Source organism: Trachurus japonicus, chromosome 11 (assembly GCF_045865225.1).
Source record: "Trachurus japonicus isolate A0001 chromosome 11, Traja_1.0".
Classification (NCBI taxonomy): domain Eukaryota; kingdom Metazoa; phylum Chordata; class Actinopteri; order Carangiformes; family Carangidae; genus Trachurus; species Trachurus japonicus.
In genome coordinates, this window is record NC_140917.1 from 30,337,226 (window position 1) to 30,352,784 (window position 15,559).

Consider the following 15,559-nt stretch of genomic DNA (forward strand, 5'->3'; position numbering starts at 1 on the left):
GTTGAGAACGGTTCATTTGGAAATAAAAGATGTTTTCACACCGGGAAGGTCCGTTAGTTCACCTGCATTGGTCTGGACCAAATGCAATGTGTTTGTCTGGTGCGGGTCACTTTCAAACTGCACTTTCTGCATAAGGACCAGAATTTGTAAACAAAGCCACATGTATGTTGAATGTTGATGTTCTATCATTGGTCAGAAACGTCTGGGGCGGGGCAAAGCAGGGCGGGATAAGTGGAAGTAAACAATCATGGAGTCTGCACACTGTAGGGGAGGGTGGTAAGAAAAATTGAGCATGTGACCATAAGAGGAAGGCTTCATTTCATGGAGTCTGTGAAGGTTCAGAACCACATGGGTAAAGTGTTTTTCACATTTTTCACTCTAGAAAGTGAATTCAGTCGATCATAAGTTTAATGAGAATTGTGTTTAGACCAAAAGAGATAATTATAAATTTGTTTTATACATCTATTGTGGTATCCATGAGCTACAACACAAGGCAATGAACCTAGCATGAAAGTTCACTATTTTAGCTGTGGGGACTAACAAAGTCAATATACCGTAGCTCGAGTCAGGGGTAAGTTGAGCCACCTGCCCAAATACAGTTAATGAGTGTATTTTGTCTGTATATGTCCTAACTATTAAATCAAGATTCTGGATGTTTATGATTAGTACAAAAAGTATGTTCCAGAGAACAGGAAAAGCTGTTCATGGTTAGCCAGGCTTTACTTTCAAAAGCCGTGTTTCCACTGCAGGAGTTCCTGGTAAAGGGAGGGGGTAGGAACTTCTACAGGAACCGTCCTCTCACTCGGCCCTCTCAGTGGCCGTGTTTCCACTGCAGAGTCGGACCCCGCGGTGACGTCATGAGTTTCGATCACCGCTTAATCGCTGGGCGACAGTTTTGACCGTGACGTCACCCAGGCAGGTCACAAACAAAAATCATAACAACAACGGAGAAGAAGGATGGAAAGAGCTGAGGCGGTAGGCGCGTTTCTGGTTTGTGTGTTTGTGCACATGGCGGCTGATTGTAATCCTGCTTGAGTTTGTTTTTTTGTTTTTTTTTTACTTTTCACGGCGTTGTTTTGTGGCGTGATGGATCCCCAGTGTGTCGAAGTGCGCTGATATTTTCATTTCGCCGCGATGACTCAAACCCCCTCTGAATCTCCTCGATGCTGTAGACTGCAATCAATGTCTGCACCTCACCGTCGGTCCATTTGTTACATCTTCCTGCTGTTTTCTTGTTGTTTACAGTGGTGTCTGCTAGGCTGATGCTCCCCTTCTGCTCCCCCTTTTAAAAATGCCGGTTGTTTTGGTGCTTTCTGGTAGCGTCACAGCCTGCTCTAGCTTTAGCCAATCAGTGCCGGGTTAACCTCGAGCCCCACCCAGGAGCTTTTCAGGGCCGAACGGAGTACCTACCCTGGAGTAGGTACTCCGTTGGCCCCCGTAAAAGTTCCTGTAAATGGCCCTGTGGGGGAGGTTCCTGCAGTGGAAAGACGCACCAACGGGGCTGGCCCCATAAAATTACCCCAAAGTTCCTGCAGTGGAAACGCGCCTAAAGAGAAAGATGAGGGATTCTTCCCAGGATGTGATGTGATCGCAAAAAATCCCCAAAGCTCAGTGAGTTGGTGTCTCAGCAGGAGGACCCAGCTGTTCACCTGCAACCTGGACAGCTGGAGTATGGAGGAAATGGAGGAACTTACCCTGCTCCTATGCTCAACTTGAACTTACCCCATACACGGGGTAATTTGAGCCACAAGACAGTTATGTTTACACTCATTCTGTTTGTTTGTAGGGATGCACAACACCCTATATGCTAGTTAGCAACAATACTATCATTGTCTTGATGTAGTGATCCTGAATATGAAAAGTGGCTCATCTTCCCACTCTCCCCTACTCGTTCTGATACTGATCTGGTTCATACCTTCAGACATTCACAAGACATCTTGACCCACCCTCCCTTCTTCCCCTTGTCTAAGCACCTCCTGGCTACAGCCTCCTCCCGGATCATCCTCACTCTCATCCCTCCATCTTATCCCTCCCTTCCTCCATCCCTCTCTTCTTAACCAGCACATTCCCTTTCAGATCTCCTCCAAGGCATCGTCTGGGGGGCATGGATCCAGCTCGGATGGAACAACCCCGAGACTGAACGCCGACTCTGAGTCTCCAGTTCATCCTTCCAGACCAGCAGCGCCGACATCAACCTTCCCTCACCTTTTCCACTCCGTACAATATCGTTCATTCATCCTCAACATTCCATCCCATTAAATCATCTAATGGCACATTGTTGTGGCGTGGTCCTTGCTAGTGAATACAATGTGAGTTTTACTTTGTTTGCTCTGCTCCTGAGTTTGATTGATTGAGCTTATTTAAAGTACAAAGAACTGTACAAAGCAGGTGTGGGAACTTACAGTAAGAACAGCCCTTTAATAACTTCAGAGAAGTGAAGTGTGTTTCCATCACAAACAGTGGAGCAGACATGGAATAGACTTGTAAATATACTTTGTTACAATCCATTACTGCGCTCTACACACACACACTTTTGACACACAAGATTAAGAGAGTTGCTTTTAAATGACCAAAGGGAGATGTGCAGTGTAATAGAGTGGTTTACATCCTCTGGGCGTCAGTCTTCTCACACACTGGGTCTCATTCATGAAACGTGAGTAAATCTGTGTGTAGATTTGCACATAAAAGCTCACTCTACTAAAACTCTACTCCGGATTCATGAACGGTGCGGGAAACTCAGATTTGATCGTAAACACGTGTGTAACTTCATGAATGCCAACCCATCGTAAACTAACAACACGCCCCCAGTGATCAGCAATTAGTATAGATCTCCATACATGAATAGCCATATAAGGAGATCCTGACCACCATATTAGGAGGTAGGTGCATCCTGCTCACCTGCGGCCATGACGCAAACGAGGAAAGAGGGAGAGAGAGAAAAAAAGAGAGATCACGGATCAAAGTCATTTTGGGTGAAGTGGAGTCCAGAAAAAATATGTAATTATTTTCTGTTAGTAGTGGTGTGACTGGGACAGGTCAAAGGCTGGAGGGAAGAAACAGATTTAGTGAATTAAGTAGGCCTATCATTGGTTGATTAAAGAACCGTTTAAGAAGTAAAGCCAGAATAGTTCGATATGAAACATGAAAAAAAATAAAAATAAAAATACACACAACTCCAGAGCTACAGCAGCGACGGGAGGAGGAGGCTCTTCACAGCCTCAGAGGAACATGGTTGGATCAACACATGAAGTTATATAGGCAGGTTATATTGTTACAGAAGCACCAGCCGTCTGTCACAGCTCCATCCAAACCGGTGCCGACTGCGCTGCTGCGCAGGGTGAAGTGTGCGTCCACCGAGCGTATTGTAGCAACACAAAAAAGTTTTTTCCAGTTTTATATCAGATTATTATCATCATAAGATGGAGCCTTGACGTGTTTGTGCGTGTCCGATCCCTGAAACGTCTCTCTCTCCAAATATTTGTAATTGTTTGTCATGTTTAAATTACGTGTTTCAAAGGCGTCGGCGTATTTTGAACATGAGAGAGAGTAATACGGATTAAAATTGTAATTTTCAACAGTGACGAGCAGTATTTATTTGCATTCCTACATTTACACAAGCGCTACACACAGTCCGGAGCAGGTGTAGATTTTGTGAGTAGCTACGAAAAAATCAGCACTACTAAAAGATTGATGAATGCGGAAATCCACGTAAATTTGCGCTGCTCAGGGTTTACACACAAATCCGTGCTGCTCACGTTTCATGAATGAGACCCACTGTGTGTAGACGGCTTAAAACTGACCTTACACCCACAGGAGCTGCACACACTCAAACACACACACACACTGATGGGAAGTACTAGGGCTGTAAATGACTATGGCCTTTCACGTGCTATATTGAATGAATGGGTGAACGGTAAGAGGCCTCTATTGAATTGTCTGTGCTCAGCTCAGGGTGTACTGTTACAGGTAATGGTACATAATGACAAGAACCTTCCAAAATGGAGGAGCAGGATGCTGATTATAGGAATCAGATAATGGCCTCTGTCTCCAAGACCAGGAGTGTGTGCACTGATAACTAATGAATTGGCTTAATTCCCACTAAGCAACACAGCTGAGAACAGAGCATGTTCTTGAAGATATAAAAAACAGATCCTGTTGACCATGCTGTGAAGGACAGACACATAAATGAATGCTGATGTATCTATGTTAATTTATGGATATTAAAACCACTCAATTTGACATTTGGGTGATTCGCCAATTTGTTGTAAAAAGGAAAATATCTGCATGTCATTTTATCACTGCATCATACAGTTCTAGATTTTAGGTCCAATATTGGTCAATGTCAGATTATTATTGCATGGGAAGGTAGTACCAGGCTAGTTGCATAAAACAATTATGTAAATTACATTTTCGGTATTTCCAGGTTCACTGTGATGAATTTTTCCCATCACAAGATTCTGCAAACTGATTATGAAATTATTACAAGAAAGAGTGTTTCCAACCCATTTTAGCTTTTTATCAAAGGGAGCAGATTTCTCTCCATATTATAAGTGTGAACAAACGGACAATTCATGGTAAAAAATGCTATGTAATCTGAAAACACATATATCTATCTATCTATAGATATACAGTATATAGATAAGGAAAAAAAACGCTTTCCACAAAAACACAAAGTACTATCTTAAACTCATAGAAATATCCTTCAGTGTCAACATGACTGCAATTACATTTTGTGTGATTTATTAAAACTTTTGTGAATCACGTTTGTTTTTATGCTCTGTGTTGAGACTCCAGCAGATGTGAGATGTGGGACGTGCGATGGTCAAACTGTAACGTGTCTGTCCTCACCTCGGATCTGTAACCCTGGTCCACACGTCTCCTCCGCTCCCGGACTGTCCTGACGAACGGTCCACGGAACAAGCTGGCATCGCCGCCACTTGTGAGTTTTCCATCTAAAGAAGAAGTGCAACGAGAATCAGAGGTGTCCTGCATTTGAAGTGAAGAGCAGGGGTGAAATTTGAATCCATGCACTAGAGGTAAAGGTAGCCTATTTTGTAGAAATATAGAAATAAAAATGTCATTTTGTGTTGTTTATCTGTTTATCTGAATTGAACTGTCAGGTGAGGCCATTTTGGAATCTGTTTGTGGAAAACCTCAGTTGTTCTTTAACCACAACATAACAATATAGTGCTGTAAACAGGGAGCAGTTACCTGTATCCCTGGCAGACGGACGGAGCATCACACTCTCTCTCCTGGCTCAGCACTTCGGGACAGTCCTGCCCCCCGTTGGCTGGTAACTGGATAGCAATACGTTTCCGATTCTGCTTCTTCTTAGTGTTACCACCTGAAGAAAGCCACAAGAACACACAACGCATTAGATTTTGTACCTAGGATTTAACATTTATATCAAGACAGAAAAGCAGCAGTTATATTGGCCATGCTGGGTCCTCTGCTCATGACTGCGGGTGCAGGAGTTCTACATGGGACCGGAATGATTCCAGGATTTGCTCAGCAGCTTTTGAGGAAACATGACACAAGATAGCAACAGCCACACACACATTTAACACAGAGACTGATGTGTGTGGGGCTCTTCTACTTCATTTAGCTTGTTTACGGTATGTGGAGACTAGGTTCCACATGGGCCGACACTCAGGGTCTCCTGCAGCTGTTTACTGCCACATACTGTATTATAAATATCACTCTTTGAAGGCTCTTTAACATATATTTAGGTGTTTGTCTTGCCTTCCAGCACCCAAAATGTGAGAATTTACAAATAGATCTGTAATTTCCAGGCTCCCTAGACTGAAATCCATGTGGTTTTATGAGCTGTTCTCTCAGTTGTCTAATAATGACGTAATTAGTTTTTGAATTTGCATAATCCCACCCCTGCCTGGTACCAGTAGAAAGGGCGGGGCAAACAGTGGTTCATTTGCATTTAAAGGGACAGACACTGAAACCAGCCGTTCTGAACAGGGCTGTTTTGAGAGGATGAAAAGAGCTGTGATGTTTGATCCTTGGGGGATTTTGACCAAAGCATGTCACAGACATGTCTGGGAACTATTTTAATTTGTGGAAAACGGGCAGAATATGTCTCTTAAATGGCTGAGAAATCTTCTCCCCTTTTAGAAAATAATGTCTTTGTGATCTTTAACAGTTTTTTTCACTGTGCTCCTGAATGCTGCTACTACCATGTAACATTTCCCTGGTGAACTCCTGAATAATACACCATTAAAAATCAATTTATCAACCCAACTCAGACTGGGATTTTGGTATTCAGCCTCTCATAAAATCTTACACTAACATTTATCAACATCCACTCTTGACAGAACTGCAACTGGTCTGAGTGATACTGAAGCATCACTGTGTGGAATGAATCTACCTCGTTGACATGTTGACGGGCAGGGGCTCCAGTCGCTGTACGGAGTAACAATACAGTCTCTCTTGCAGGGCAGTAAGCAGGGCCTGACGGTGTCTGGGCGCAGACTCTCTGGACACCTGGAAGTACATCACTGACATGCTCAGATATGCAAACACACACACAGCAGAGCAGGCTGCATTTGAAAGGGACGCTGATGGAGGCAGTCACATGGAGCTGGATTCAGCACAGGATTCAAGAAGAAAGGAACAGATGTAGATTATAAAGAAGGAAGAGGAGATGAAAGAATGAGATGAAGGTTGAGAGATGGAGGAAAGACAGAGAGAAAGAAGCACTGAAAGACGGACAAACATGGAGGTGGAGTTGAACCAACGGATGATGATATTGGTAATCGACATCATGTCTTTAGGTGATATTTGACTTGTTTATTCTGAAATTCTTCAAACGTCTTTTCAGCAGCAGTGATATATCTAGATGCAAAGAACTTCGAACCTCCATAAAATCAGCTCAAATTGCTGTTTTTTAGATCCAACCCAAGAATTTTGGCACATTTTTTTTTGACACATTACAAATAAAATCCTTCTTTAAATAAAAATTCAAAGCAAATCATGACACACATTGTTCAACAACATTTTTAGAACAGTTAGTTCCTACAATATTTTACAGAAGAGTATTAGGGCCCCAAATGATTTTGGACTTTAATCTCAGAATTCTGATTCTGATTTAGCAGCCGTGCTCATGCATCAGAGTGCTACAGTATAATACCACATGTCCGGAGGGGGTCCTCACACCCCGGCCGCAGTGCTGCTGTCCCAAGGCAGCGGACTCACTGCTCAGCACGTAGCTGGAAGCTTAGGGGTAAGCACAGGAATAAAAAAAACAAGATTCATTTCCATACACAGCACGGGGGCTGCTGGGGTTTGCCTGCATAGTGCTGCTTGTGCTGCCAGAATAATACCCCCACTCTGTTGAATTAACAAATAGATAATATTTGTTCCTAGCATTTTGCCTCCAAGGGGGGGCTAGGGGGGGGCAGACTCAGATGCTTCAAACAGCTGGCCAGCAGCTCATCAGCTTACACCTCTGCCAGCAACAGTACAGCATGTCATGTGCAAACACCGTCTACAACCAAAAACAACTGCCTCTCACTTGTAGGACTGAGACTCTGTTTATCGTGCTAACACCTGAGGAGTTATCAGCATGGCACAAAACCCAGTGGAAATCTGCGTGCCTAGGTGGCAGCGTGCCAAGTCTGCATGCCTGTGTACAACCCAGAATTTTTTCCTCTTCTTCTTCTTCTTGATTTCCAGCAGGCTGTATGCCAGCCATCGTAACGCTGCCCTCCGTTCCCTCCACAGCTTGTAGCAATCGGAGCAGACTTTTTGGTGGTTTCACATTTTTTTGCTTTTTCAAGCCCCGAAAACGCAGTCGCTGTCTAAATGAAAGGCACATCCGATTAAATATTTTGCCGTTTTCATCCGTGAGCATTGTCGTGAAGCTCCGGTCAAAAAAACGGCTGCTAATGGAAAAGGGAACAATCAGCAATCCTACTGCAGGGGACACATCATCCAGATGAATGACCATTTTGCTGCTGTGAAGTCTTTCAGAGCACAGACACTGCAGACACACTGCAGACACATATGTTACATGTGAAGCATTGTGCACAGCTGCACCTGCAAGTGAGCTGCAGCAAAATAACATGATCTGTGTCCTCAGTCGGAACAGAAACATTAACTGAAGTGAGAGCAGGAGAAGGAAGCACCCTCGTTCAAAAAACATGTTGATTCTGGTGGGGGGAGGGGACAAGTGTGATCAGGATCCACTGAAAACTCTTTCACGGTGGTGTGTTGGCTAGAATCAGGTCAACAAGTATACAGATTGATTTTTACAAGGCAGAGAGCAAAATAGTGGACAATAATAGCCAGGTAGCTAACACATGGCTCCTTTACTGTGGAACCAGCTCTCTCCATGGGTCAGAGAGGCAGACACTCTAACTACATTTAAGTCTAGACTTAAGGGGCGGTGCGTGGCGCAGTGGGTAGAGCGGCCGCCCCATGTAGAGGCTACAGTCCTCGCCGCAGGCGTCCCTGGTTCGAATCCCGCGTCGGGCAGACCTTTCCTGCGTGTCATTCCCCCTCTCTCTGCCTCCCCATTTCCTGTCTATCTCTACTGTCATCACTATCAAATAAAGGCAAAAAAAAAAAAAGTCTAGACTTAAAGCAGAAGTAAGTGGTCCGGTCGTTTTCGCTAATGCTGCGTTCCAGGCAGGCTTTTGAAATCGTAAATTACAGCTTCAAGTCACAACTTACGACTTTGTAGCGTTCCAGGCAACCCACTCGTGTTTTTCTGACCTGTTTTACCGGTGAAAGTCACTATAACAGCCACTCGTAACTTCCGACCGGTGAACTCGTACCAGATCGAACTGGTACCACTTCACGTCGGAAAAATACGAGTTTCCTTGAACGCACCATAACAGTCCTCGTCCCTACGTTGCCACATTCACGGCGTTCCTTGGCTGCACACACAGCCCTGCATGCCGTTCTCTCTCCTCATTGGATAAAAACTGTAGGATACGATAAATGTTTTCTCCTCGGCTCAGAGCAGAGCAGAGTGACTGACAGACCTGTGTTTCAGTCCAAACACTCTATGTAAGTGATTGCTGTCGGAAGATACAACTATTTAAGACTTATATTAACACAAATATATCACTTACTTCTGCTTTAAGACCTTCCTCTATGACAGAGCTTTTAGTTAGGGCTCGTTCAGGTAGCTCTGAACCATTTTATAGCTACGCTGCTAATGTATAGGCTTAGACTGCTGGGGGACACATCTGGTTACATGGAGCCCTCTCCTCTCCTCTCCTCTCCTCTCCTCTCCATTATCTGTTGCACTTTGTAGTTTGAACTTGGTGTCTTGCACTCTCTCAGTGTTTCCACAGATCCACCAGAGCTCCATCTCTCTGCACCAACCGCCGCATGCATCGCCCCCCTACCCCCTTTTTCCCTGCTATTAAACCGGCCTGCCCTCCCTTCCCATGAACCAGCCTGCCATCCAGTCCTACCAATAAGCTGGCCTGCTCTCCCTGCCTTTCCTACCACCAGAAGCTGCCTCCATCAGCTCTTGTTAACATTTTTATATTTCCCACATTATGTGTTATAAACTGTTTTCTTGTCTGTATACATCTATTGCACGTCTGTCCGCCCTGGGTGAGGGATCCCTCCTCTGTTGCTCACCCTGAGGTTTCTCCAATTTTTTCCCTGTTAAAATGGTTTTCCATGGAGTTTTTCCTCAGTGGATGTTGTTGTGATGCCAAGACAAACTGTTTGTAAAAACGGGCTATACAAATAAAATTGCCTTGCCTTGCCTTACAGCATAAAGATCCTGCTTCACAATGCAGAGCGGAGGGAAGACCACTTCCATCCAGACCTAAAGCCTGTGTCTGAAGAATTATGGGGATTCTTACTTTTTGGGAGGAACCTGGCCCACGTTGACCCGTATACAGATGACCTTGCGGGTTTGCATCCCCACCGAGCAGGAGGCATCCTCGCCGTGCGTTCGGCTCATTGATGTGTTAGTGGCTGGGATGGAGGAGTCCTCTATGCACTGCCCCCACGGACTGGTCTGCCAGTGGTACACGGTGCAGGGATGGTCGTTGCAGTTCCTCAGCTCCTGCAGAGCGCTGATGTTGGGACAGAGAACTCCACCTGAGACACAGGGGAAGGAAACAAACAAGTGTCAGTGTTTCATCTGTACCACAGGCCATAAGAACTCTAATTAGCATTAACAGAGCACATTGGAAAACTGCTGGAAATTAACATACACAATAGTTTGGGCACCTCCTACTTGTAAAACACTCAGAACCTCATTAGCCCTCAATTGACCTCTCAGAACTTGTAAGAAAGAATCGAGTTGATACATTCTCTAATTATTCAAATCTTGTGGCAGAGCTTGACGACCATGGGCTCTTCAAAGCATCTGACTGATAGAATCTGAAGATTAAGTAAAATTAAAAAGTAGGGAAAGACTAAAGTATTTCCATCTTATCTAAAACACCATAACCAAGGAGCAGTTAAGTGAAAACCTTAGTGTAGTGTGCTGTTCTACCATGCAGAATGATGCAAACTGGTCTCTACATGTCAGAAACATCAGTACTCATTACTCATCATGTCAGTCGTATTTGAGGGAAACTATTGTGGACAGAGGTAGTTCCAGTGATGTTCCCTGGCAGAGTTTGATGAAAAGAGCAGTCTACCAACTACCGGGTATAGGAGACATGAAACATCATATTCATAGAAGGATGAATAAGTGAGGACGCAAATGTCATGCAGTCAGTCACGCTGAATCAAGAATAGAAACCACCTCAGCAGATACAGAAAGTGTGTGCAAGCTGTTATATGTCCAAAGCAGTGAGATCCTCAGCAACATCTCAGTGTCTGCTATTGTTTCATTGTATTCTAGTGTTTGTGTCCTAACATCTGGGGAAATTGTCATATGTATATGACATATGAAATTGTCATGTCATATGTGTCCATGTCTGTTAGCTGTTGGGGTTGTTAACTGCTTTTCATTTGAAAGACAGCAACGCTGTGGAATTGGCTTGAGGGTGCCCAAACTTTTGCTTTAGTCAATTCAATCAATTCTATCAACAACAACTCAACAGATGTACAGGGAACACTCCGTCAGTCAAGTAATAGTGATAGAAAACTAGGTTAACGGTAAGGTGTCGAGTATTGATTGACCCTAAGATTTGATTTTCCCAATAATTTGTTCAAAAGCAACAAAGCTGAAGCAGCAAAAGAGATAAAGCCAGGGGCTCTCTGGGGGGTTTCCACATGCAAGGATTGACAGAAATTCAATGACCAGTGGGAGCAGAATGTCTAGACAGAGCTAGCAGCTTAGACCCAGGTGGGATGTGTGCACCATGTGACCCACTTTATCTGGAAACCTTGTCATTAGCAGCTGCTGTCGCCATGAGGGAAGATAACCCCCCAGGAAGAAGGTCGGCTATTAGCACCTCAGAAGACACTGACCAACATCCAGCCCTCGGTGTGGGTTGGACATGAAGACACTGTAACACCACTCAGCATCTACCTGTCTTCATTTGAACTGTCCAAAGATGGTTGGATGATGGCTGCAATGAGTAATGCCACTTTTGCTTATTGAGAATAAAAGTGATTTACTCAGCTATAAACGCTGCTGTCATGAAGGACAACTAAATACAGAAAATATAAAGAAATGAATATATAAATATGTAAATGCAATACTTTAACATTTTTGTAATAAAAATGCTATTTCTGTATTTTAAAAATACAGAAATAGCATCACAAAAAATAGATACATGTAAAAATACATATATTTATCAATTTGTGCATTTATGTATTTCTGTGTCTGCATGTTTATTAGTGGGGTTTTTTTTCTATTCTAATATGTCAGGGATTTTGCTGAGCCAGCAGACTGTCACAACAAATTACCGTACATCAAGGTAGCTACATCTCTATTGCTAAATTCTATGTATGTTAATCGTAAGGGGACTACTATACATACTATATCAGCAAGAAACCACTTGCTGCCCTACAATAGCAAATATGAATATACCGAAGACTGGACGCACCAACGACAGCAATGAAGGACCTTCAACAGAAAAAAAATACAAAATCCTTAGGAATTTTTTTTTTCACGTTTTACAACATGAAGTAAAACTAAAGATTGATAACATGAGTTGAACATTTTTTTCTGTCTTATGTTGATCCTGCAGTTTGCTCTCCTTCACGTCTTACCCTGCATCACAGTGACCCACGCCACAATCTTTGCAGTCGCTGTAGAGCAACACACAGAATCATTTCACTTTAACATTTCTCATGTAGGAGCAAATGAGACGTGCAGTAAAAACTGTGGGGTTAAGACTTTAAGAACATTCTATGATATAATGAGTCATTCAAAGATGTATCTGACTCAACCTATGTCCATAAAGTTTACTACTGTGTTCTCTTTGTGCTCTTACCCTCTCCTGCGTTATAGGCCAGGATCGAGCGGGTTCTGGTCTGCTTGCCCTCTGTGTTTTTTCCAGAGCAGGTGTGTGAGCAAAGAGACCAGGGAGTCCAGGGGCTTAGAACGCAGTCTTTTGGGCAAGGCACCTCGCAGATGGCAGGCATGGGCAGGATGGCATCACGGCAGAGCTGTCTCTCCACATATTTACCTGGATGAGGCAGAATAAAAGTGTTAACAATGTAGGAAAAATACGACAAAAGCAAAAATGAATGTGACCACTGTTTCCGTTTGGATCCAGAGTATCCAGTCATCTGATAGTGATATTAGTGATCCCTACATGCACAGAGGAGATCTTAGATTTCCCATATTAATTTTCAGGTTCATTACCACCTGCCTAATATTGTGTTAGAGTAGCAATGCCACACAGTGTAGATTTGCAATACCTATAGCAAAAATCATGATAGAATAATACTGTTTTGTTCAGAGAGAACAAAGGTGACGCCTGGACCTAATCAATCCAGTGACAAACATCTGTGTCCTGTTTGTTTGACTTTTTATATCATTCAGTGTCGGTGTCAGAAACAAACAGCTTCACTAAACAATCCCATTGTCCACACACAGTTCATTCTGTGATAGACAGATGCTTTTACAGGACTTGTACCTGCTCATATTGGCCATCAGAAAATGTTCCACTTACACTTTTTGCCAGTACATAGCTGTTTTGTATGCACTAGGCTTCTTTTCACAAAGCTTAAAACCCATTGTTGAATATCTAGGAAAAAAATATTTTGTGTTCACACCACAATGTCATGTCAGCACTGCAAATATGAGACAATACACTTTGTTGTCCTACAGGGAAATGTGACTTTTTCAAGTGCTGAAATGTGTAACAGTATCCATAGTAATGAAACAGATGAATAACAAGCAGAGCACATACTGTAACAAAGCATAACCACAAATTACACATATTGAACATCACATAATATTACGCATAACAGTGATAAAAATGATTAAGAACATTACAAAGTGCCAACTGCTGTAACACTGAAGCAACAAAAAGAGGCAGAGAAGCAGCAGTCCAGGTTATGTAGTGTGTCCCTGGTTAATATGGATCTTAAAGGGATAGTTCAGCTTTTTTGAAGTGGGGTTTTATGAGCTGCAAATGCCCATTAAGTACACTAGAGGTGTGAAGAGGTGGAATGATAGAGCACGTCGTGGAGCCTGCCTATGTGGAGGAGTACCGACGAGTACTGAGTGAGTTGGTTAGTTCCAGATAAAAAAAAAATGTTCCTATTATTTTGAGATGAGACTTCTCATAGGCGGCTAATATACGCTGGTTAATGGTCCCTCATTGACAACAGTGTATTGCCTGTGTCTTGGTGTAGCGCAATGTGCCAGTGTTTCTCGGGGGGGGGGGGGGGCTGAACTATCCCTTTAACTCAGGACTGGTTAGCCTAGCTTAGCCTCAAGACTGAATAAACAATAAGCAATAACAGCTACTCTGCACTGGGTAACTCTTTTCCATCCCTTTTCACTCTAGCCTGTCCTTTCACTCAGGGATCAAATCTGTGAAAATCTCAATGTAAAGGGGAGGAGGAAGAATGACAACAAGCGAACTTAATGACACGCCAAGGACTCAAGGGAAGAACAGAGCCATGTTCTTTAGAAGAACAGCATGAAATCAATAAAAGGCCAGTCAGGAGAAGCTCTGACGGCTGTGGGAGTGGAGTGGGGTGGTGTTGGTGACGGGGGTCTTTGACAGGAGTAATAGAAGAAATCATTCATCTGTCTGTGTGGGAGTGATGGCTTTCATGAAGTCTTTGGTGAGTGAAGCACTGTGGATTTTGTCTAAAGTGGTCAACACAGATCAGTAGGGGCTCCTCAAGGGCTCTGAAGAACTTAAGAGTTTCTCTGTCTGTAATCTCAGTGTCTTACACACAGTCTTGCTACAGAGCTCAAAGATTTTACTGAGTGTCTAATATATGCATAGTCATAGGCTGTGTGTGCTTCTCGTGTGCTATAGGTTTCATGGTCCTGTCTGCTCCTGCACCAATAGAGTCTGATCAATAATAATCATTTAACTGGAAAACTCCCAAGAAAGGGTTGCATGCATCACAGTTTGAAGCCCTGAGTCAGTATTAGGGTTGCAAAATTCCGGGAATTTTCAAAGTTGGAAACTTTGCATGGGAATTAACGGGAATGTACTATATGGGAATAAATGGGAATAAAACACGAAATTTACAAAATTGAAGGTTGGCCCTTAACAGGGAACTTAAATATAAATGGGGAAAATATATTGTAGCATAATCTTGGCTAAAACAACCAGATTTAATGCAAGTACACTTGAATATCTATTGAAAATCTGTTGAAATGTCATGTTGTTTAATTGTATTATTTTGCATGGATGTCTGCTTATGACAAAACAAAAATATTTACATGATACAGTTACCAATTACCCCCAAATTCCAGTTAATTCCCAATAATTCCCATAATTCCCATGGAAGGTTTCCAATTTGGAATATTTCCAAAAACTTAACTTTCCATGGAAAGTTTCTGGAAATTTACTGGAAATTTTCTGCCCCTTTGCAAACCTATAGTCAGTATGCACATATTCCTCTTTTCATTGATTCTTGCTTCAGTACTTAAACCAAGCATTTAACAGTGGGGCACATGGTCATACATGGGAAAGGAGGAAATGATGCAGAGAAGACCTGAGAAGCCGAAGTGATATCATTTTACCCTCAACTCATCCAGCAATTGAGATGATGGAAGGAATTCCATTTTCTATTTACATAATATTGAACCTGTGTTGATGCAGGTGTAGTATAAAGAAACTGACAGCTCTCCTATTCAACTCTGCCACAGAAAGAGCAAAAAATGGATGAGTGTTGTTTAATTAGTAAGTGATAGTGTGTTCACTCAACAACCTACACGGAATGTCATGCATGAATAGATTGTCAGCACAGGTCATTAAGCCCACAATGCCTGTAGCCAGGTGGCTGTTGAAGGCACTGCCAGCTGAAGAGTCAATCACACTCAAGAGGAGGGAGGCAATAATGTCTGGTAGTCCGCTTTGCTAACATTTAGCCATTTACATCGGTTACTTGAGCCCGTTTATGTGATGTCAATATTGCTGCTTTATTTGTCCTGTCAAGACTACCCCATAAATCAACAGGAGTAAACAGAGTAGCTGCA

The 15,559-nt window shown here is 43.0% G+C and overlaps 1 protein-coding gene across 1 annotated transcript in view; it reads right to left on the reverse strand.

Moving 5' to 3' along the window:
* thsd7aa (thrombospondin, type I, domain containing 7Aa) overlaps positions 1-15,559 on the reverse strand; it is a 118,751-nt gene that overhangs the window by 40,616 nt on the left and 62,576 nt on the right. The window contains exons 7-11 of the mRNA XM_085792287.1: positions 12,378-12,572; positions 9,840-10,080; positions 6,380-6,495; positions 5,212-5,344; positions 4,849-4,952 (exon numbers count right to left, since the gene is read on the reverse strand). Coding sequence (XP_085648413.1) covers positions 4,849-4,952; positions 5,212-5,344; positions 6,380-6,495; positions 9,840-10,080; positions 12,378-12,572 — 789 coding nt within the window. The remainder of the gene's footprint in view (positions 1-4,848; positions 4,953-5,211; positions 5,345-6,379; positions 6,496-9,839; positions 10,081-12,377; positions 12,573-15,559) is intronic.